Source organism: Budorcas taxicolor, chromosome 11, assembly GCF_023091745.1.
Source record: "Budorcas taxicolor isolate Tak-1 chromosome 11, Takin1.1, whole genome shotgun sequence".
NCBI lineage: Eukaryota > Metazoa > Chordata > Mammalia > Artiodactyla > Bovidae > Budorcas > Budorcas taxicolor.
In genome coordinates, this window is record NC_068920.1 from 66,445,696 (window position 1) to 66,469,881 (window position 24,186).

General features: G+C 48.8%; 1 protein-coding gene across 13 annotated transcripts in view; it reads left to right on the top strand.

Moving 5' to 3' along the window:
* MAP4K4 (mitogen-activated protein kinase kinase kinase kinase 4) overlaps positions 1-24,186 on the top strand; it is a 146,140-nt gene that overhangs the window by 108,659 nt on the left and 13,295 nt on the right. For 2 of the 13 annotated variants that reach the window (XM_052647554.1, XM_052647556.1), the window contains 14 exons: positions 1,362-1,572; positions 5,546-5,707; positions 8,277-8,363; positions 8,985-9,080; positions 9,904-10,065; positions 12,496-12,729; positions 13,670-13,776; positions 15,501-15,652; positions 16,561-16,658; positions 18,564-18,739; positions 19,325-19,445; positions 20,414-20,605; positions 22,647-22,764; positions 23,058-23,228. In XM_052647554.1, the coding sequence (XP_052503514.1) occupies positions 1,362-1,572; positions 5,546-5,707; positions 8,277-8,363; positions 8,985-9,080; positions 9,904-10,065; positions 12,496-12,729; positions 13,670-13,776; positions 15,501-15,652; positions 16,561-16,658; positions 18,564-18,739; positions 19,325-19,445; positions 20,414-20,605; positions 22,647-22,764; positions 23,058-23,228 (2,087 nt within the window). Of the gene's footprint in view, positions 1-1,361; positions 1,573-5,545; positions 5,708-8,276; positions 8,364-8,891; positions 9,081-9,903; positions 10,066-12,495; positions 12,730-13,669; positions 13,777-15,500; positions 15,653-16,560; positions 16,659-18,563; positions 18,740-19,324; positions 19,446-20,413; positions 20,606-22,646; positions 22,765-23,057; positions 23,229-24,186 lie in introns of all 13 variants that reach the window. The other 11 variants (XM_052647558.1, XM_052647559.1, XM_052647553.1 and 8 more) reach the window with 10 other exon arrangements.

Consider the following 24,186-nt stretch of genomic DNA (forward strand, 5'->3'; position numbering starts at 1 on the left):
TGAATGGTGAGCTTTAAGCCAACTTTTTCACTCTCCTCTTTCACTTTCATCAAGAGGCTTTTTAGTTCCTCTTCACTTTCTGCCATAAGGGTGGTGTCATCTGCATCTCTGAGGTTATTGATATTTCTCCCAGCAATCTTAATTCCAGTTTGTGCTTTTTCCAACCCAGCGTTTCTCATGATGTACTCTGCGTATAAGTTAAATAAGCAGGTTGACAATATAGAGCCTTGACATACTTCTTAGTGACTCGTTAATCAAGGAAGAGAGGATTTAAAAGCTTTAATAATGGTCTTGTCTGCCTGATGTCCAATGTAGCCAACTAGCTGGACACAAGGAAGGCCGGGAGTGTGGTTGAGAGACCCCATGTGCAGAGAATGGACGTTTGAAGAGAGCATATCAAGACAGAGGAGAATTTATTGGGAAAAAACTCCATCGTATCTTTGTGTAATTACATGAAGGATTTTAATCATTTGAGACCAAGTTTTAGAGCAGTGTGAACTGATTGCACGAGCAGTGTAATTGTCTGGAGTTGGGGATATGAGGTAATGGAAGAGGCAATTGAGGAAGATTTCTTTGCTGTGTGATTCTGGGGGTTTGAGAGTGGAGAAGTGACTCTCCCCCGGGAGACCAGCTGGGAGGGATGTGGTTCAAGTTACCTGTGCAGAGGTGCATCCTTGGGACCCCTTGGCCTGGGGAGTAGAGAGAGAGAGAGGGTTACATGGCAGGGAACAGGGGACCAGATGAGAAGGCAAGGATCGGTACATGCTGATGGTAACTCTGTTGTGACTACCTGTCTGGCCCGAAGTGTGATGATGCTGTTCCTGGTGGGAAGTCAGGCGGTCACAGAGAGTCTAACAACGGGTGGAAGATGGTGGCTTCAGCTTTCCACTGCACAGTTTGAGTGGGCGTGAGAATCTTACCTAAATACCTCCTGTCAAATCAGACACCCAGGGCAGAGTTTTATGGTATTTATGACCATATGAAAGAGAGATGAAAGGTGATGCTATTGAACTGTGCGTGCTAAGTCGCTGTAGTCGTGTCCGACTCTTTATGACATCATGGACTGTTGCCCACCAGCCTCCTCTGTCCGTGCGATTTTCCAGGCAAGGATGCTGGAGTGGGTGGCCATTCCCTTCCCCAGAGCCTACCTAGAGATGTCCTATCTCTCTTAAAACTCAGGACTAGGTTTTAAGGTGTTCATGATGCAGCTGAAAGAAGAGGTGATGCTGTTTAACTGCAGGCTTTAGTTATCCCCGTGGGTTTGTCTGCCGGGCCTTGGGGCGGGAGGAGCCCAGCAGAGGGAGACGTGGACGTGGACTGGCTCGCGCCCCTGAAAGCCCCTCACCTGCTTCCTCCTGCAGCTCGATCGTCAACGTGCCGGGGGAGTCAACGCTGCGCCGGGACTTCCTGCGGCTGCAGCAGGAGAACAAGGAGCGCTCCGAGGCCCTGAGGAGGCAGCAGCTCCTGCAGGAGCAGCAGCTCCGGGAGCAGGAGGAGTATAAGCGGCAGCTGCTGGCGGAGAGGCAGAAGCGGATTGAGCAGCAGAAGGAGCAGCGGCGGCGGCTGGAAGAGGTAGCAGAGGACAGTCGGGTCCTGCTGTCTAGTCACAGGGGCATCCCTGGCTTGGCCGCTCCGGGCACACCGGTTCCCTCCAGCAGGACCGCACACGCCCAGAGGCCCCGGGAATGTTTTTCTCCCTTGTATGATCTTTAGGAACCTGCCCCGCCCGTTACTCATCCTCTCTGTGCAGGTCATGGGTGGCATCACCCTGGGTCAGCGGAGGCCACGTCCACTGCGGTCTGTCTGCTGGCTCAGCCTTGACCTCGTTTCGCTTTCACTCTTGGCCCCGGGGTCCAAGTTGGTGTGTCATAAATATTTTCCTAGAACTTTTAGACCTTTCCACAGGAAAAAACATTTGTTTTCTACAAATGCCTTCATTTGACGTATATTTAAAAGGGAAGGATAAAGAAAAGAATTACATTGGGCATAACACAAATGCTGTTTTGTAATCTGGTGGTTGTGTGGAGTTAGTTCTTTGTGGGGGACACTTTTTGTACCACCGGTTCCTTTAACTCACTGAGACTGTCAACACTGGCAATGTGATTACTAGGGCTTCTTCGTTTTTAATTCTCAGAGACACTGTTCCCTATATTTCACTTGAGGCTCAAAAGACCCTTTTTCTTCTTTAATCTAATTTTAATTTGTTTTAACTTTTTATTTTCTCTCCCTGACTGCCATTTACTGTATACTTCACAGCTTCAGATTTCTCACTTATAGTCATTTATTTCCATTTGCTTCATCTTATTGTTTCACTTTTATCCTTGATGCCAGAAAAATACCCCAAACAACAGTCAACCTGTTGATATTGTACAGTGGAGTTTAACTTAAATAATAGCACATGGTGGGTTTTTTTTCCCCCAAAGTTATTATTATTTTTTTTTTGGTGTGGATCATTTTTAAAAAATGTTTTATTGAATTTGTTACGGTATTGCTTCTATTACGGTTTTTTTTTTTTTTTTTTTGCCAAGAAGCAGGTGGGATCTTTGTCCCCTGACCAAAGATCGAACTTAAACCCCTGCATTGGAAGGCGAAGTCTTAACCACTGGATTGCCAGGGAAGTCCCACCATACATGCTTTTTCCCAGGTTACTTGAGGGTACATTTTATGGAGAAAATTTCTGCTTTGTACTGAGTGTTATGTGGGAGCTCAGTGATGAAGAATCCACCTGCCAGTGCAGGAGCCGTAAGAGCTGTGGGTTTGGTCCCTTGGGTTGGGAAGAGCCCCTGGAGGAGGAAATGCCAATCTGTTCCAGTATTCTTGCCTGGGAAATCCCATGGACAGAGAGGAGCCTGGCGGGCTACAGTCCACGGGGTCACAAACGAGCTGGACGTGACTCAGTGACTGAGCCTGCATGCACACGGCTTCTGTTAGAGTCAGTAAGCCAGTGGGGTATCTGTGAATGAACCCCACTATTATCAGCACTGACCTAGTTAGAAAAGTTAGACTTCTGAGATGAAAGCACTGCTTTTAAATGTCAATCTGGAAAGAGAACTTCAAGGTAATTAAAGCATAGTTGGAAAAGTACATATTTACTCAGACATGCTTGGAAAAATTTAAGAAGGAAATCTCTTTATAATTTGAGAGCTTTGGAAATCACTTTACAGCACCATGCAGGTTTTCAATTTGTTAGATTTTGTTTTTAAAGAAAGATTGATTTAAGAAAATAAGAATGACATCAGTTTGTAAATACTTCAAAGGATTTTTATTATGTTTATCATTCTTAATGGAGTAACCTGAGCAGGCATTTTTCTTAGACTCTCTTGGGTTTCGAAATCACAGGCATAAGGTTAATCCAGTGTGGATTGATGTTGCTAAGTTGGTGGCTGATGGTGTGTATGTTTAATTCTGGCCATTTTCTTTTAAAGTTCTATTGTAAAAGGCCAGCTTTTCACCATAGTGGTCTCTTAAGCTGTTTATTTACTAAGGGCCTTCTTTAACCTTTGATTACCCCCCAGCACACACATACCCCAATTAAGGGCCTGTTCTGACTGTAGTGGTTTGTACGGTTGGAGTTTAGATTTTGGCTGTTGATCCAGTTTACAGCTTCAGGTACTAGCACAACGTGGAAGAGGAATTGGTAATTGCATTGTTTTTTGCCTCGGCCATCAGCCTCCCAGCCAGGACTCGTTTAGTGAGTCAGTCAGGGAAAGGCACCACGCGCCACATTATCCTCTGGATTTTAAGAAGTGTGTGGCTTATCTTACCTATAAGACTTGGACGAGAGGGGCTATGTCTGATTCATTTTTTGTTCCCATGAAGCTTCATGAGGCTTTCTCAGATGGAGGAATCGGCGTTTGTAGTTCCGGTGTAAGTGTTCTGGAAGCTCGCACCCGTTCTTCAGTGAACTTCTGGGCTTGAGGTCTCGAGTTGAGCTCCAGAGCCACCTGCATTGTTGTTTAGACGCTCCGTTGTGTCCACCTCTGCAACCCCGTGGACTGTAGCCCACCAGGCTCCACTGTCCGTAGAATTCTCCAGGCAAGAAGACTAGAGCGGGTTGCCATTGCCTTCTGCAGGGGATCTTCCAACCCAGGGATCCAACCTGCATTTCCTGCATTGGCAGGCAGGTTCTTTATTGTTGAGCCACCAGGGAAGCGCTCTAGCCACCTTAAAGGACCTGGCAGAACATTCTTAGCCACAAAGGATGTGTTACTTTTTCTCTGAAGCTTTCCTTGTCTTCTCTGGAGACAGAAATCTGAACCCTGAGGCTGGTGTGAGGTGACCTTGACCTTGTCTGGACTCAGTGGCTGTGTGGTGGGCAGGGTGTGCAGGCGCCCAGCCCTGCCGCTGCTGCAGCCTGTCTGACTGACTGGGAGGGGGAGTGTTATATATCCACAAGCCTTCCTCTGATGTGGTTGTTGAGCTGCGCTAGACACTTCGTTGCTGTCCAGTCACTACGTTGTATCTGACTCCTGGGGACCCCATAGGCTGCGGCACTGCCAGTGCTGGAGACTGATTACATGTGAATTAACTTTCGTGAAATGAAATGGAAAGCCTAGTTCCTCCCAGTTTAGGTGCTGGGTAGCAGCCTGGGGCCAGTGGCTGCTGTGCTGAGACGGGGTACCTCCCCATCCCAGGAGCGTTCTGCACGTTTGTAGGAGGAGTAGATTTGTACTGCACACGGTGGCCCTGCTTTACTGGCAGGTGCACGTCTGGGGCCGGATGAGAAGTGGCCAGATGTGCGCCCAGGTCACACTGGTACTCAGAGGTTAGCGCAGAATGGGCTGTTAGGAGAGGCTGTGAGAGCAAGTCTGCTGCCTCAGTAGCACCTGTAATAGAGGCAGGATGTGTCTGGTTAACGGTGGGAGTCAAGAGTGGTCCTCGACCTGGAGCCTACCACCCTGTCAGCACTGGACATGTGACTTATGTTTTCTGAACCCGTTTCCTCTATGGAGTAGGAGTGAAGGGCTTCCTAGGTTTGTCCTGAGAACTGTAGTAGGTAAGGGGCCATGGAAGGAAGATTGTCAGATACTCAGCGCCGTGCAGAGCACAGAGTGAGCTTGAGCTACGGTGGTTTTTACATTCACGATGACCATCATGACATCTCTTAATTTTGCTGATGTTACTTCCTCCTTCCCCATGTATGCTTCTTTTTTCCCTCTTTTAAGTATTTCCCTCCTTTTTTTTTTTTCTTTTTTGGCCCTATTTCTGTTCTGCTGTATTCATTTCTCTACTTTTCCTGCTGACTGAAGAGCCTTGGGTAACCCTGTCAGTGATACTCAGGGGTACAGAATTCATCATTCCCGCGTTGCTATGGTTCAGTGAAGAACAAGGGAATAACTGATATCAAATGAAACCCAGGTCTGACCTGTACTTACGAGGATGCTGGTGTGTGTGGGCAAGGGACAGCGTGGAAATACTTGGCGTGGAAATAGTAGGCAGGGTCCCCCAGCTCCTGCTCTCGCATCTCCCTGTAAGCGGACAGCACGCCGTCCTGGGCACCGTGGCCAGGCAGTCTGCTGACGGTGCGCCATCTTGACTTTTGCAGCAACAGAGGAGAGAGCGGGAAGCCAGAAGGCAGCAGGAACGTGAGCAGCGGAGGCGGGAACAGGAGGAGAAGAGGCGGCTGGAGGAGCTGGAGAGACGACGGAAGGAAGAAGAGGAGCGGAGGCGGGCGGAGGAGGAGAAGAGGAGAGTGGAGAGGGAGCAGGTCAGTCCTCGGGGATGTTCTGGCCAGGACTTTGGGACTTTGTCACTTGGCAGAGTTGGGGGCTTGGGGGCAGAAAGCATGCCTAATGCACACGCGGAAGTTTAGGACTTTAGAGGTTCGAGAATGCAGAAACAGTTGGAACCATCACATTAGTAAATTGAATCTCTTGTCTTTACCAACAGATACATAAATCATTACACTTTGGACACATCTCTCAAAACCTGAGGGTGGTCTCCACTAGTATGATGCCTGAAAGATTTCTAAATGTGTCCTCTCAGGTTTGGCTTAAATGCTTTGAACCTCAAATATCTGGATAATAAAAAGTGAAATTTAAAACCAACCATGAGACATTTCCTATGAGACATGTTTGAAGGATCCAATGACTAACTGATTATTTTAAGATATATTTGCACATACTAATAATTCATTGTGTACATACATAACTTCAGAACATTAACCAAACAAATGCCATCATGTTTTAGTGATATTTATAGCATGTTAACGTCAGATTCAGTTGTCTTCGGGAATCTGATTGCTGAACCACCTCTGCAAACAGAAGCTCTGTGTTCTGTCGTCTGTGTCGTCTGGGTGAATCCCGTTGTTGCCTCCCTGGCTTGCGTGCCATTGAGTCCGTCAGTCTTTGTTATGAGCTTTGAATAAAGGAAAAAGGATATGAATGGGGACCTGATACCTGAAATTCATGCTTAAAATGCTTATAAACAATGGTATTAGCATCCAAATTTGATTATTCAGCTGCTATCCTTGAGACTCTCTTGTCTTGGGTTTTCCTAGTGTTGGATCTACATAACATTTTGTTGTTGTTGTTGGAATTCAGGTTATTCTATCTCTTTCTTTACTGACTTTGTTGGCCAGTTGACTGTGGTGTGTTTAGGTTTCCTATTCTGACTTCTTCTTGGGGACTACAAAGAGGAGAAAATAGACGCTTGGAAAAATTAAGTCACCAAGGGATAATTGTTGAAACTTGATTGGGAGAAGGTGTGACTCCAATAGTAACCTTCAGTGTTCTAATAGAGTCATTGACTTTCATGTATAGCACATATTCATCACCTCCTCTTTTATAAAAACAGCATGAAAGGTCAGTTTTCTTCCACAGTATTCCCCGTGTCAGCTGTGCTGTGGAAACGTGTCATTTCTGTGTGAACGTCGGTGTTTGGACACATGTGTCCTTGTCCAGTTGTCCCTGTGATGTGAAGGCAAAAAGCCAGCGATGTCCTGACTGGAGCTTGCAGCTGTGGTTCAGTTCTGTTTGGTCTGGAGAAGTGGGGAGCCGGGGGTCAGGGTCCTCTCAGTCGTTAGGGGGTGACAGGTCTTGGCCATCCTGGGCTTCCGTGTCCAGGACTGGAGCCTGGATTAGAATCCAGGGGCCTTTGCCCAGTGGCCTGTGGATACACTTTACCCAGATTAAGTTTTGGGGGACTAAATTTGCTTTGTAAAGAAAAACTTTCTGAGGAAATTTATGCCATGATTTCTGCTCTCTAGTGTTCTTTCCACCTGGTCAGCCCAGCTCTGTGGTTGCTTTTAAGGTGTATAGTCAGCGGTAGACACTGTAAAGAAATAATCTGAATTTCAAAATAAAATCTCTCCTCCCAGACCCCTCAGTCTACTCCTTTATTAGAGTAGTGAGCTTTTCCCCTGTTGAAAGGGAGCATTTTATTTGTAAAATCTTAGTGCTTTTCGAAGTAATTTCATGTCTATTTCATATATGAGCATCAGAAAAAGTCCTAAGAGTTGGGAGAGAATATTCTTGGTGCTCATTTCCCCAAAGAGAAGACTGAGAAAGTGGGTGGCTGAGGCCTCGTTGGAAACTCGTCTGATTGTTTGTAGGTCAAGGTCTCCTGATTTCCCATCCCATCAAGTACGCAGCCAGCTACACAGTTGGGGTTTTCCTCTTTACCCCATAGACACACGTACACACACACGTCAGCTTACCCCATTGATACACACTCACACACACACAAGTCAGCTTACCCTATAGACACACACACCCATCACTGTTCATCTGGGAGAAGCCTCCAGTGTCTGGTGCTCCCATGCCAGGACTTTCAGAATGTACTCATTGTCTTTGTGTGTTAGAGGAAAAAACAAAGCATGGTTTTTTAGTATTAAACAGTTCTTGGTTTGGGGTTTTTTAAATTAGCAATTCATGCTTGTTATAAATAATAATTAATTACCAGACATATATTAACTTGAACACTCTGGTCTCCTCATTAGACTCTCGGTTGCTCAGGGCTTACCTTCTGAAGAGGAACAGCCTGGTCCTTCCAGAGCTTCCGTTTGTGTACAGCAGCCGTGTGCAAACAGAAAAACTCAGCCATGCCTTTGTGGTTGTCATTGGTGTGCATGTCATTATTTATGAGACTCTCTAGGTCTCAGAGGCCAATTCGAAGTTACTGGGCGGGGAGTAGCCTTGGCAGTGGGCTTTTTCAGCTATTTGTGCCTAAATGAGTCAGCCCCAGACGGTGGGGGCGGACGGCTGTGGGCCCCGCATGCAGGGAGTCTTGACGCTTCCCTGGGGGTTTGCTGATTACGGGTGCTCTCTGTGCGGCAGGAATACATCCGACGGCAGCTGGAAGAGGAGCAGCGCCACCTGGAACTGCTTCAGCAGCAGCTGCTCCAGGAGCAGGCCATGCTACTGGTAACGCCCCGCGCGGCCCCGCCCCGTGGCTAAGGCACCCCGAGCTGGGCAGGGCCCTGCCGACCCCCGGTTCCCTGTGGCCAGTGCCGCAGGGCTGGCCAGCTCACTGGCACGGCCTCTGGGGCGGCTTTTCGCCCCCTCTTTCCCTGTGGCTGAGTTCCCTGTTCTCATTCAGTAGATAGACAAGGTTTTGCACAGCATACCTGACATTTGATGAACGAGCTAGGATGCTGAGAGTGGAAGGGTCAAGGCTCATGCCTTAGGGACTTTTACCTAGACTCTTGCAAGTGTCTTTTGAAGCCACCGAAACCAGCATCTCCGGGGGAGGGGTTTCTCTCTACCTGTCCAGTGACCTTATGCTTAGTGGCACGCGGCCAGATTTTCCCGCAGGTAATCCGTCATTCTGCATCCTGGCTGTTTTGCTTTGTCACGAAGCCAGCGTCAGCGCACGCTGTCCTGGGGAGAAGTGGAGCCGGGGCGAGGCGGCCGCCCCAGGGCCCTGGACTGAGTGTCCCCTCTCCCCCCAAGGAGTGCCGCTGGCGGGAGCTGGAGGAGCACCGGCAGGCAGAGCGGCTCCAGAGGCAGCTGCAGCAAGAACAAGCCTATCTCCTGTCTCTACAGCACGACCCCCGGAGGCCGCCCCCACCGCCAGACAGGAGCAAGGCCGGCCTGCACGAGCCCAAGGCCCAGCATGAGCCCGCTGACCGGGCCCGCGAGGTACGGCGCCCCTCGTCCTGTGCCCTCCGCAGGGGGTGGTGGGCGGTCAGGGGCCGGGAGGGGCCCCTTCTCTGCTTGGTGTTGTCTCGAGAGGACCCAAGCGCCTCTTTGACGGTTCCCAGCCACCTGAACACTGACCTCGACGGGAGACAGGAGGTCGTGTGGCAGCATCCTTCTGTCCCTGTACACGGGGGGAGGGTGGCCTGCTCAGCTGTTTTCCCAGAGCTGCCAAGTGGATGAAGCGTCCCTGGGCCCGACTCACCGGATTTTCGGTGATAAGGGTTTATTTTCTGAATTGGGGCATGTGGGCTCCCAGGGCCTCTGGCAGGGATGTGGCAGAGCAAGACGGTTGCTAGGATATGAGCAGGATGGACTGGGCAGCCGTAGGGTATGGATGCTGGCCCGTGGGGGGCATCCTCCAACCAGGCCCTCATGTGGAACCTTCTAGAAGCAAATGTCCTGCTTGTTTGGCAATGCCTTGATTTTTGGTGGAATGAAACATGCTAGATTCCTGGTGATATTTTAGTTGGTCGCAAGAGATTAATTTCCTTTCTTGACTTATCTTCACATGCACTCCTAGCATTCAGCTGGTGGAGGGAGGTCTTAAAGGCTACTTCTCTCAATTTTGATCTTTGTGAAGATTTCTTGAGTCTGCCTCAGATCGCTGTCCTGTGCTATCTGCCTCCGTCTCTTTTCTTGTGGTTGAAGAAAACAGAAGGCTTCTCCTTAGGTTCCTTCCACTTTCAGGCTGTCTCCAGTGTCTCTGCCTTTTTTTTTTTCCTCCTACTAACCCTGAGTTCTGTCTCCTGATTCTCTGACGCAGGTGGAAGATAGATTTAGGAAAACTAACCACAGCTCCCCTGAAGCCCAGTCTAAGCAGACGGGCCGAGTATTGGAACCTCCAGTGCCTTCCAGATCAGAGTCTTTTTCCAGTGGCAACTCCGAGTCTGTGCACCCTGCCCTGCAGAGACCCGCCGAGCCACAGGTAGAGTGGCCCGTGGGCTGTGTGGGTCAAGGAGACGCTCACAGAGGCTCGGCGAGCCACCAGCCTGCTCGGACGGCTCAGTTTGGTTTGTTTAGAAAGAGAAGACTTTAGCAGAGTGAGTTAAGACTAAAGAGAACCTGGCCTCACGGGTAGGGAAGGCCAGGGTTCTCTTTCACACGGTGGTGATTGTTCTTACTAAGAACATCTAGATTCGGTCATTTCTTCTTTCTGCCTAACTTTTCATCTTCACTGACTCAGATGTTCATAAAGCAGTGCCCCCTTGCTGAATGCAAAGACTTTTCTGTTTAGGTTATAGAAAGTTATGTTGTAAGTATGCGAAGGGAGACCTTGTTTCAACCTGGGGAGTTCCGTGAGTGGGAGACCCTGAATTTTTTTTTTTATTTTTATATAAACATATGTATTTTTGGAGCGGGAAAGGGAAAGGAGACTTTTATCAGATTCTCAAAAGCTTCAACATCCAAAAAAGTTTACAACCCAAGTGGGTTGGGTGTGGGTTTCCCTGACGTAGGTCAGGGTAGAGGTCACTGGGTCGGCCCTAGCATTCGGCCCTGCCCAGCTTTGGGTGGAGGGGACCTCCACGCTGTCTGGAGGATAAAGCAGACAGCAGAGACGACCTGAGTTGGAGATCTCAGAGATCCTTAAGACGCTGGTCCCCACTCTCGCTGAACATAGCTGGCCTTCAGGCATTTCGCTCCCTACAGCCGTGCAGTCCAGGGTACTGAACACTGAGTCCTTGAGGCTGCGTTTACCTGTCAGCTGCTGTTGGCCTGGGTTGGGGGACAGTGGAGGTAGCAGTGGTGTTCAGACAAACCCAGATGAGGACTGGAGCGCACTTTACAGTAAATAACCCTTGATTTGGAGCAGTTTTACAGGGAAAAGAAGACCTGGGGTGAAACTCAGTGGGGTCAGTGTTGGGAGGCTGGTGTTTATGAGATGAGCTGTGTCCTGATTCACAGAAAAACTGACCCAGAAGCCAGCGGGCAGCTCCAGAAAGTGAGCAGTGGAAACAGAGAGGGTGTTAGAGGAAAGCAGGGCGGATGACGGGGGAAGGAGGATGGGGAGAACAGGTTTGCTGAACGTTAAACGTCCGCAAATGCAGACTCTCTATGTGGCCACTCCCAGTGTAGAGAAAAGGAGCTCCTGCATTGTGCAGACTACTTTTTATACTGATGACTAATTTACATAGTGCCTGGAAATAGGCTCTGTTTTCCCTTTTCTGTCTAAAGTGGCTTTTAGCCAAAACCTGCACTTACGAAAACATGATTTGGGGAAAACCTTTTTTCAAGTAGGACTTCATTTTAAAACGTATTTTTTATTACACTTACAGATGATGCTTTTAGTTACATGCTTTCCCCCTGAAAATCTTAAATATTTTGGAAGTCTGGGATTATACTAATAACGGAACTTGCACGACTCTCACCCAGAAATCACGAACTTGGAACTATTTCTGGATCTTAGACCTGGCAATGTTGAATCAATCCTGATGGAGTATTTCCAGTTTTCATCAAATATGATGTAATCGCTAAAATTATGCAAATTTTAATACTGGACCATTATTTTAACACAAAAAGTGTAGTCTTAAGAAAATACAGATTGTTTCAGAGATGGCTTCTCCAGTTTAAAAGTGACCAGATGGTTTCAGTTGCCAAGGCACTGTCTTATTTCTTCCGGTGTCAAGTAGATGGAATACCCCTTCAGCAGTCCATTTAGGGAACTCCACTGCTGACTATTTCTAAAGAAATTGAAGTCCTTTTTTTTTTTCCTGACTAGTAGAAAGACATGTAAAGTTCTCAGGGGATTGGAGTGTTTTAAGTTGTGGGAGAAAAAAAGAAGGAAAATGGTTGGTGTATTTGACAGTCTGGCTGATTTTAAGTTAAGCTCGTAGTCTATCAAAACATGCGGGGTTGGTCTTTGCACAGTGAACGTGTGACTCTGTGGTTACTTGCCCTGCCAGGTCATGGGAGGGTGGGCAGACGGGGTGCACATGTGGCAATGTCCCTCCTGTGGTCCCCCCACTCTCTGCCTGTCCAGCTGCTTTGACGCAGAAACGCATGCCTCACGTTGTCCATCAGACAAGAACACTGTTTTTTTGTGTTTTTTTTTTTTTTTTAATCTTCACATTTACCACTCTCTGTAATGTTTGTCTGGGTACTAAGAGTTTTCCTTATAAATGTACATTTGTTCTTTTCTGCATATAATGTTGCCCAGACCACCTTGCGCGCGACGCCTGCCGCCCCCCACCCTCCTCCCCCCTGCCAAAGCATAGCTGTTGTCTGCTTGGCTGACCTAGTCCCAAGCTGCCCTGTGTGGGTCCCCCACCGCCCCGGCGCTCTCTCTGGATTTGATATTTACCAGAAAAGCGTTTTCTGCAGAACGCATTGAATGTGTTGTGTTTTGTTTTCTCGGAAGGTACAGTGGTCCCACCTGGCATCTCTCAAGAACAATGTTTCCCCTGTCTCGAGATCCCATTCCTTCAGTGACCCTTCTCCTCCCAAATTTGCACACCACCATCTTCGCTCTCAGGACCCCTGCCCACCTTCCCGCAGTGAGGTGCTCAGTCAGAGTTCTGACTCTAAGGCGGAGGTGCCCGACCCAGCCCAGAAGGCTTGGTCTAGATCAGACAGTGACGAGGTGCCTCCAAGGGTAAGGAGCAGAAAGACAGACGTGTGCTGCTTTTTCCTTTTCCTTATTGCCTTATTTATTTTTTAATTACTGATTTCAGTGAAGGGTGTGGTGATGTCACCAGAATTAACGGGTGATGCAATGGCAGAGGAACTTCTCGCAGTGGGGGGAAAATTCCGTAGTGAGGCAGTCACATTCAGCCCCCAGCCAGTTAGCTCTTTGCTGGTGTCTCTAACTCTGTACGTTTCCAAAATAATTTAATAAGAGTACATCTACAAAGAGTATGCATCTAGAACAGACAGGATCAAAATATATTTTACCAGCTGTCTTGTCAAGTTTGTACAGAAGCTATAAATGACTCTGCACTGCTAAGTAATATCAAAAATTTCAGAGAAGATCTCACAAGGGAAAAAACAAACATGTTTCCCAAAGCAGACTTTTTTTTTTAAATTGAGGGATTTGGGGTTTTTGTTTTTTTTTTTTCTTTCTTTCAGTTTTCACGTTTCTGAAATTGGGGGTTTGGTCATTAATGTTGAAATTCAACAAAAAGTCACATTTTAATTTTTTTTTCCCCTCCACTCGGAACTTGCTTCCTTTGAATATTTTCTTGCTTCCAACATCCTTTGTTTCTTGCCCATCCATTTGTAAGCCATTGTTTGGTTTCTTTGAGCTTATTTCCCTGATTCTCACATTATCTCAGCAAAATGCTTTTGTACGTCCCCTGCCACCACGCTTCATGCCAGCACCATTCAGACGTGATGGGGGCTTAGAAAGGCGGGCCTGGTGCCTCTGCCGACGTTTCCTCTTTCTGTCACGTCACTGGAGGGCAGAGAGGCTTGGCGGGCGGGGGTAGGAGTGTGATAGAAGAGTGGTGAGCTAGGACGACCTTAGAGGGGGTGGTAGGAAAGTCTTTGTTTTCTCACGTTTCCAGTAGTTTAATCGCTGTATTTGGTACCCAAAGGTCCCTGTGAGAACAACGTCGCGGTCCCCTGTCCTGTCCCGCCGGGATTCCCCACTGCAGGGCAGTGGGCAGCAGAATAGCCAAGCTGGTCAGAGAAACTCCACCAGGTGAGTGATGAGCCAGGCTCAGGGCAGGTCTGCCACACCGCGTCCTGCCATCCTTTTTTTTTTTTTTTAATTGGAGGATTATTGCTTTACAATGTTGTGTTGATTTCTGCCGTACAAAAATGTGAATCAGCTTTAAGTATACAGATATCCCCTCTCTCTTGAGCCATGCATAACGTTTTTTGTGCTCTTAAACACGGAAGTTCTGGGGCAAAGAGGTGATCCTTTTATAAAGAAAATGCCATAAAATCCATTCACCTGAGTAATGTCAAATTGATCTGTGAGGGAAAGAGATGAAATCTGACCATATATTGTGGCAGTTTTAAGATGAAAAATCCCTGCCTCTGGGAGTTTTAAGTGGGAAGACCAGCAGGGAAGGGTAGGTTTCTAAGGGCACTGTGACCCGAGAGGGTTTGTTATCCAAAGGATGTTGGGGGCCCCTGGGAGTGGCATATAAATTACACACAGGCCATGAGAGACAGTGGTCGACTTCAAGTTGGTGGTAAGCTTGTGGATTAACCAGAAAATGTTTTCAGGTTCTAGAGCTGTTCTGTAGAGTAGCTTTTAGCCACATGGGTGTTGGTAGTAGTTTAGTCACTAAGTCCTGTCCAACTCTTTGCAACCCCGTGGACTGTAGCCCACCAGGCTCCTCTGTCCGTGGGGTTTTCCAGGCAAGAATACTGGAGTAGGTTGCTTTTGCCACATGAGGCTGCTTAAATTTGAAGCTTATTAAGATTACATACAATTAAAACTTAATTTCCTGAGTTGCACTGGTCACATTTGAAGGGCTCCATAACCTCATATAGTTGGTGGCGACCGTGTTCTCCAGCTCAGCAACTCACAAGAGGTCGTGTGAAGGGTTTTGTACCCTGATCATCACTGAGCCTTCAAACTTGGTGTCACAGGATGACCCGAGGCAATGGAATGGGTAACAACCCAGGAGCTTCATGGAGAACTTTCTCAGCTGTCAGCAGTCAGGGTGGGCTGCAGGGGCCTCTGTGCCTGAGTCCATGTGTTAATTACTAACCTGGAGAGCCGGTGCTGTGGTGTGTCCACGGCAGGGGTATGCCACAGCCCATGTGCTGTCACGCTTCCAGCCCTGATCACCGGAAAAGTCAGTTCTTGACAGCAGCAGGTACTGGGAACAGTATGATTTTGTGTGTAATCACATGGGTGGAATTTTTCACAATAAGAAACTGAGTTTGTAGCTGAGACAAAATAGTGACACTTGTAGACGGAACAGTCGCATTTCCTCTTCATGCCCAGAGAAGATTTGGGGTCCACTGATGGTGGGATGGGCTTTCCTGCTGGCTAAGTGATGAAGAATCAGCCTGCCAGCGCAGGAGTCATGGGTTCGATCCCTGGGTTGCAGAGATCCCCTGGAGGAGATAATGGCAACCCACTCCAGTATTTTTGCCTGGGAAATCTCATGAGCAGAGGAGCGTGGCAGGCTGCAATCCAGGGGGTCACAAAAAGAGTCAGACATGACTTAACAACTGAACGACAACGGTAGAATGGCTTTCACATTTTCGGTGTGTTCAGCTACCTGAGGTAAAGCCAGTGGACAGCACTGCTGTCGCTTCTGGTGAATCTCACGTTACGTCTGTTTGTGGGCTGATGTTCTCATTCCTGCTGCATCTCAGTGACGACACGGTGCTCGTGTTTACGGTCTGACACTGTGTCTCGGGACAAAGCCTGAGTGGTTCTCTTGTCTTCTTCTCCAACAGTAGCATCGAGCCGAGGCTGCTCTGGGAGAGAGTGGAGAAGCTGGCGCCCAGGCCAGGCAGTGGCAGCTCCTCGGGGTCCAGCAACTCAGGGTCCCAGCCCGGCTCCCACCCGGGGTCTCAGAGTGGCTCCGGGGAGCGCTTCAGAGTGAGATGTAGGCTGCCTTTCCTTTCTTCTCCCTCTCCATGCTCGCCACACGGGGTGACCCTTGAAGACCCAGGGTTTAGGGATACCCCGTACCACCACTCAGCAGTTGAAAATCCTCTTCCATAGTCAGCCCTCCATCCCCATAGTTCCTTTGCATCCACAGTTACACCCCACAGATCTAACCATCTGGGGATCCTGCAGTACTGAATTATTGACTTGTTGAAAAAACTCCACGCACGAGTGGACCTTCAGAATTCCACCCCATGTTGTTTAAGAGTTGACTGTGGAAATCCTTTTCAGTCATGGAAAAGACCTGGAGTTTTTCACAGCTGCATATTACCATATAATGTTTCGGTGTAGGTTTGCTAGTGACACAAATAGTCATCATAATTTTAACAGTGAAGAGTTAAGTTTTGAGAGTTTACACTTGTTGAACATCTTCTCACTTAATCCTCATAGCAACCCCCAGGAGATGGATATATATTGTGTCTCCATTGTGTACATTCAAATAACTGTCCATTAGTGAGTTTCCCTGACTCCTCCAAGGTGTTTAGTTAAAGGTCCAAACTGAGCTTTGAACCCACTCTTGTCAGCATAAATTCCATCAGTGTTGTCATCGATATTGGTTATCCTCACCTACTCTTAATAATAGGTTAGCGGAAATTCCCTCGGTATCGTTGATGTAATGTAACAAGTTGTGAACACGTGTTAGTGCAGTATGACAGTCAAGGGTTCTCAGGAAGGGTCAGAAACCCGGGGTTCAGACCTGTGTGTGGAGGGAGCCCTGACCGTGAGCGTGGCTGACAAGTGGGCAGGACCAGCAGGAGGTGATCACGGCCAGGTGTGCTGGGCGGCCTCGTGGGCCACACTCGGATGTTCACGTGTCTCCCTCTTTCTCATCTCTGAACCTCACAGCATCGTCCAAATCTGAAGGCTCGCCATCCCAGCGCCTTGAAAACGCAGCAAAAAAGCCTGAAGATAAAAAGGAAGTGTTTAGACCTCTCAAGCCTGCTGTAAGAATTGCACAAAATCCATTTTAACTCATTTCAAGCTTCAGCGAGAGCTTTCTTTTAAAGCCGTGTTGTTGCGAAGGCTGCAGGCCTCCCTGTGGGGCCTTGCAGATTTGAGGGGTCATAAGGAAAGCTGTAAACCTCAGACACACTTGTGCTCTGCGCCCCACTGCCCGCCCAGTCATTTAAAACGATACAAAAGAAAAGTCTTCTATCTCTTTGCTTGGCATCAGCCTTTACACGTCCTGGGTGAGTGGGCATCTGAAACACTGGCTTTAAGAAGAGATTTTCCCCTTGCCTTCTTAAACTCCCTGGGGTTTACATCCTGCCTCTGGTCCGTGGGGCAGCAGGGTGGCTGTTGTGTCCCTCTCGTCCTCGACGCGGCAGCCGCTCTGTCACTGGGCACACCGGGGGTCTGAGGCTTCCGGGGTTTTGCCTTTGGCTTGCACTGATTTCTGTGCCCCCTCGCCCTTCTCTCCTCTCTGCTCCCTGTGCCGTGCGTTCCGTCTCACCGATGGCTTCTCTGGCTCGACGGACCCCCGCCGACTGCAGGGTGAAGTGGTAAGCCCCGTCTAAACAGCTCCGCACCCGAGCACATTCTGACTGCTGTTAAACTCGGCCTGTGTTCCACCTGCATGCCTCTTCTTTCCTCAGCTTGCTCTTTTCTCAAACTAAAAAGCCCTACACTTTTGCTTCATCTTTCTTAGCACCCCCAAATTCGCCTTGTGTGCTTATTATTAAATACAGCTTTAAAAAAAAAACAAACTTACTGTAACAAAAAACCGCAGCTGTACTCATGAAGTTGCAAGCAGGAGGCCAGGCCAGTCCTTGCTTACTTGTCTCAGAGGCTCAGGTGCAAAGGAAAGAAGCAGGTTCTTAACTGGCGAGAGGAGACTGCCAGAAGGAAGTGGGGTCACGTAGCCTGCCTTCTAAAAAGAATTTTAAGTGGACAGGTACATATTTGGAGCTTCCATATGGAGATGTAGAATAGAGATAACAATCAAGCTCGAAAGTTGTACTTGGATAGTTGATAATTGATTGACCCTAAAAAATCTTCACATAGAAGAGTAAAGAGGGCTGATGCGCTCGTGAGTAACCCCAGGCAGCTTTCCCTCCTGCGCACACGGTCCTGTCGGTGGTAGGGGAGCCTGCCCAGCCACACGTGCTGGGCGCTTTCTCACCTAACACGTCAGGAACTTTGTTCAGGAACGTGGCAAGTGGTTGACAGTCTGTGAAGCCAGACGTGAGGCATACACTGTACTCACTTCACCGTCTTTCACTTTTCTGCAAGTTGGACATTTTTCAAAATAAAAGTTGGAGTTAAAAACCTCCCTAAATAAATAGTTTAAATCACCCCTCTTTAACTAGAATCTTCTTGCTTTTTGGAACATCTCCTTAAAAGAAGACTTTGCCACAGGGCCAAATATCAACAAACTACCAAGATCTATCTTGCACACATTTGTTGATTTAGAATTTTCTGTCTAGGAGAGAGGAAGCAGCAATTGGTATAGTTATGCCAGAATGCAGCATCCTTTTTTTTTTTGAATGTTTTATTTTGGTTATATTTATATATATAATGTAGAACTTGAAACAAAAAAATGGAATTTGATAGTTAGAAAAATATTCTCAGCTCATCATAAACAGATGATTGCTTTTTATGGCCATCAGGCTTAAACTGTGGGTGCAGCATCTGTGACTTCTGAAAAAATCCTTTCTGTTTCTTCCAGCTTTTTGACTTTTCTTGGTCTTTCCTATCAAAAGCGTTAAGAGCTCCACTTCATGATACCAGTAGACTCCCTACAAGACAGTTTTGCGAAACCGAATGGCTGTTGGATGGTTGGGACGAGGCGCCGGCCGCCGCGCGGCGCCTCCCCCGCCCCCCTGACGCTCCTCTGTGCCCCGCACTAGGACCTGACGGCGCTGGCCAAAGAGCTGCGGGCCGTGGAGGACGTGCGGCCGCCACACAAGGTGACGGACTACTCCTCCTCCAGCGAGGAGTCGGGGACGACGGACGAGGAGGACGACGACGCGGAGCAGGAAGGGGCCGAGGAGCCCACGTCTGGCCCGGAGGACCCCAGAGCCGCGTCAGTCCCGCTGAGCATTAGGGAGGATGAGTGTCCCCGTGGGCTTCCCAGGGGGCTCAGTGGTAAAGGACCCGCCTGCCAGGGCAGGAGATGAGGCTTCGATCCCTGGGTCGGAAGGATCCTCGGAGAAGGAAATGGCGACCCACTCCAGTATTCTTTCCTGGAGAATCCCATGGACAGAGGAGCCTGGTGGGCTGCAGTCCATGGGGTCACAGAGAGTCAGACACGACTGAGCACGCGCTCATGAGTGTCCGGCGCCCACTGGGCCTTCTTTCCGGCTGGGACAAGGACTCCGACCCTGTCCTCTGATCCTGTGAAGCTGAGTGTGTCACTGTGTGGAGCGAGTCTGCCTGTCCCTCCCCTTTTGGTGGTTGTGTGTGTGCATGTCCGTGCCTCTCTCCAGGACTCCTGGTTTCTCATTTTCTCTCTTTTATTTGAGGCTGGGACAAAAGGGAAATTTCGGTTCATTTTCCTGGGGGAAACTTTATACCTATAGCCTTAGGTCCCCGAGAAGGTGAAAAACATAACCAGTGCATCTTTGGCTTGGGGGTCACGGCCCCTCACGTCTGGATTGTGTCTCAACAGATCATCTCTGAACTTGAGCAACGGTGAAACGGAGTCCGTGAAAACCATGGTTGTCCATGACGACGTGGAGAGTGAACCAGCCCTGACCCCGTCCAAAGAGGGCACGCTGATCGTCCGCCAGGTACCCTTGTGCTCCGCGCGGTTAGAGGCCGAGCTGCTCCTGTGGTCATTAACCCTCTTGCTCATCCACTCACTCATGCTTTTCTGCATCGTCATCTGTTCTCACGTTAACCAGGCCTGGAGGGCAGCGGGGCCGGGGTGTGGGAGGCAGGCGTGTGCTGCACACCCCCAGGGCGGCTGGCAGTGTCCCTCAATCCTGCCCTCCTTGCATGTTGTGTGGCAGCCCCCCTCCCAGCCCCACGTGAGCCCCGCAGTCTGTGTCTGAAGCAGGGCAGCTGGGAGGTGTGCACGGAGCTCTCGGCTCCGAGAGGCTGTGGGGCTGAGGCGGGAGCGGCTGGGGTAGGCAGGAGCCGCCTGGGAGCCAAGAGCCTCCTGGAGCCAAAGGGGTTAGGGGGGGCGGTCTCTGCTCTGTGCTCGGGTGTAGTCTCCTCCTATGTGGAATATTTAACCTGTGCCCCCTGAGATGTGCTCCTTCTGGGCTACCAAGTTTTACAATTGCCTGTTCACTTCGTAGCTTAGAGGGAAGGAAAGTGATGCTCTTCTCGTGTAAGCAGAGCAGGGCTCCTGTCTAGAACTGCAGGCCTCTCCCTGACTGTGTTTCATGCTCTGGCACTACATTTGGATGGAAGGCGGGAAGTGGCCCAGGAAAGATGAGAGTTCAGAGGAGTTACAGTGTGCTTTTTAAGGCTTTAGAGAGATTTGGAAAGAAAGGAGACAAGCCAGTAGTTTGGTAATATCAGCTCCCGTGGCAGATAAGCCAGCGTGGCGTGGGTTCTGCCGTGGCTTCCGCTGGCTCAGCTGAGGCACTTGGCGAGGAAGTGGGAGCAGACCCAGCTGATGCCCTCCAGTCTTGCCTTGATGACTCGGCAGAGCTTGCGGAGCCACCCAGCACCGCAGCAGGCAGGGTCAGTAGGGTCTTCGGCATTGTCAGCGGTGCTGAGCGAGACCAGTGTGCCTTTTTCTCTGCAGAGTGCAGTTGACCAAAAGCGCGCCAGCCATCATGAGAGCAATGGCTTTGCGGGTCGCATTCACCTCTTGCCAGATCTCTTACAGCAAAGCCATTCCTCCTCCACTTCCTCCACCTCCTCTTCCCCATCCTCCAGCCAGCCGACACCCACCATGTCCCCACAGACACCCCAGGACAAGCTCACTACTAATGAGGTATGTCTCGCACCACAGCTGGCTGCTCTCCCAGGGTTAGACCAGCACCGCTTAGGAGCTAGTTTGCAGAGACCTTCCCACGCCCTGCCCTCACCTCCCCTCCCCGCCCGCCTTCTTCGGTCACCTCCCCTTCTCTCCCACCCCCCCACCCCCACCCCCAGTAACATGGTCAGGTCTGTATACAGACCCCTTAACCCTAGAGCGATTGCCCTCCAGACTTGCCAGTTCACCGTTTGCTTTTCCCTAGATAAGTAGTTGCATGGCTTTTCTGATTCAGTTCGTTTTTTCAAAAAAAGTCTAAATAAAACAATTGTTCTGTTCTCAGATCCTTTATGTATTTGGCATGAAATTCTGGTAGTCTTTTGTGGAATCTGCCCTTTTCATTCTTTATATCCAGTAAATAAAACACAGAAACATTTGGTTGAGCAGATTTGGCCTTATCAGGACAAATGTGTCTCTTTGTACAGGAAATTCCCTCAAAAAGGGCTGGATGTTTTTTTTTTTGGAGAGGTATTATTGGTTGGTTACCCTTATTTATTTTTGCCAGCCTTGTTGAAAGGGTTTCTGTCCTTGAAATTTACAATCACGCATAGTTTAAGAGGCCAGATACTTTTGGGGGGAAACCTAGAAAATGTTAAACAAGAAGGGCAGAGAACTGAGTGTGCTTTTAATTTCAGCGTTTGAATGGGAACTCCTGTGTGCTTGTTGGAAGATGTGGCTGTGGTCTCAGTCTGGGTGCTGGTTGGGTGGCCCTTTCTCCTAGGGAGACAGTCATGGCCCCAGGCACAGTGACAGTTCACCATGGGCCCCATCCCTAGTCACACGACTGACCGTCTTCATGGGAGGTGTGGCTTAAATGCCTTTGTTGAAGGTTGCGGTAGCATGTGGCTTCAGCTGATCTTGTCAGTGTAAGCACTGAGCTGCTGGCCTGCCCACCTGCTCCTGTTTTTTCTTCTTATTAGAATAATCCTCTCCCCTTGAGGACCCAGGGGAAATCAGTGGCTTCTAAGGCAGGCTCAGCATCAGACTGATTGCCACTGGGTGGATGGGCCCCAGCTGTAGACCCGGGGATGGGGGGTAGTGCTCAGGCGCAAAGCCTGCCAGGAGACAGCTGTGCCAGGTGGGAAGTGGGGAGCTCAGGGGGGGTTGAGGGTGTTGGCTGCAAGACTCATGATTCAGCTGCCCCGGGGAGTGAAACGGTTATAGGACAAACGAAGTGGTCAGACATGTCTTTCCCTCCACTTATATACCCCACCTACAATTACATTCCTTCTTATGTTTAAACTTGGCTCCATTTTGCTCTAATGTACAGTATGTACAATAACCCTTAACTCACTAAACTGGCAAGTTTATATTTCTGTTTGTTTTTAATTGTCATTACATTTCCACTTAACAATTTGTTTCACTTTCTTTGTGTTTTCTTTTTTTTTTTTTCTTAAGCTACATTATTAACCAAAACACTCCTCTTCCTAAAAGAGCAAAAGAATATGCCTTTGCACCTTTCACTAATGAGCCCCGCTGTTTGATACGGAGTTGATGATACACCTAAAACGATGGTGGCCGAAGCTTCTGTAGTTTCTGGCAAGAGGCTCACTTTAAAATAAGCGATATAAGACTTAAGATTTGTCGGTATTCCAACATACATTCATTGGACTTTTGGGGGGGCAGGAGAACAAACTCAAAAACGGATGAATTGAGATCAGCACATTTCCAACTTTCTTTAGGAGTTTTCATTATGATCATTTATTAAAAACCCGAGGAGCTTGTGAAGTATAGATGTTGCTGGTAGCTTGCGCATTCTGTCTTACTGGAATGATGTTTCTGGAAAGAGGGGTTGCCCTCTTTGGCTCCTGGTTAAATAGCCTGTGTTAGGGGTTGTGGGGTTCGCACACAGAGGTGCCTGCAGAGCATTTGGTGGGGGCAGAAGCAAGGGGATCCGCCTTCTGTATTGGGAAGCAGAGCAGTGCAGCAGTGGGTTGAAGTGTTCTGTGTTTGTTCTTTAACTGTCATTGTATTAATACGACTGAAATTTACATTGCAGACTCAGTCCGCTAGTAACACACTCCAGAAACACAAATCTTCCTCCTCCTTTACACCTTTTATAGACCCCAGATTACTACAGATTTCTCCATCTAGCGGGACAACAGTGACTTCTGTGGGTAAGTAATATAGCAGCAAGCAAGCAGCCACCAGCAGGGTTCTTCTCACTCTGTTTGGTTTGGTGAGCACGTGTAGTGGTGGTCGGCAGGCTCAGACCTCAGGCCAGATGCACACCCCACTGGCACTTTTTGCAATGAGCACCATAGTCGGTTTTTCACGTCTGTTTCTTACGAGTTTCTCTTCCTCGGCAAAGAGTGGGTCTCAACATGAATCTTTCATGGATGCGTATTGGGGAAGGGAGCAGGCCCAGCCCCCATGGAGACAGAAGTAATTCCAGTGTCATATGTTTCAGTGGGGTTTTCCTGTGATGGAATGAGACCCGAGGCCATGAGGCAAGATCCTACGCGGAAGGGCTCAGTGGTCAATGTCAATCCCACCAATACTCGGCCCCAGAGCGACACCCCAGAGATTCGCAAATACAAGAAGAGGTTTAACTCCGAGATCCTGTGCGCTGCCTTGTGGGGTAGGTGTCTCTGGGCCATTCGAACGCTTCTGTTTTTATTCTCAAGGGTGGACCGGTCATTTGGAGAAGTACAGCTTGGGATGTCTCGGGGGTTTGGGGAGCGTTGTTCTGGGTGAGGTGGAAGACTCTTGACACCTCTTGCGCACGCTGTCCCATGGAGTCCTGCAGGCACACAGACTTGCCCTTGTTTCAGCCATCATGTATTGGACAGAGTGACTCATCTCCATCACCTCGTATAAAAAAGGAGAGAAAGATGAGAAAGGCATTTGATTCGGCCCATATTTATAGGGAGAATGAAGAAATCTGTCAAATTGCTTTTCTTTAAACATTTCAGTTTAACAGTCTTTCCTGACTCTCTGTGACTTAAGATGGCATCTAAGTGAAGCTTTGGGGGGTTTTGTTTTGTTTTTGTTGTGTTTTTGATGTGGACCTTTTTGAAAAATGTATTCTTTACTTGGAGGAAAATTGCTTTATAATATTGTGTTGCTTTCTGCCATACAACAGTGAGAATCAATCATTATTATACATATGTCCCCTCTCTCTTGAACCTCCCTCTCCCCCACCCCAATACCCCACTACTCCCACCCAACCCTGCCTCTCTAGGTCATCACAGAGCACCAGGTTTGAGCTTCCTGTACTATACAGCACCTTCTCACTAGCCATCTATTTTACACATCCCTGGTGAAAGTGTTAGTTGTTCAGCCGTGTCCGACTGTTTGTGACTCCGTGGACTGTAGCCCCCCAGGTCCGTTTGTCCATGGGATTTCCCAGGCAAGAATACTGGAGTGGGCTGCCATTTCCTTCTCCAGGGGATCTTCCGAACCCAGGGATCGAACCCATGTCTCCAACCCATGGCTCCCGAGTTGTAGACAGAGTCTTTACCCCTGAGCCACTGGGGGAAGCCAGAGCAGGTGTGGGAAAATGGGGAGGGAGATGGGACACGGCTGGGGAGAAGCAG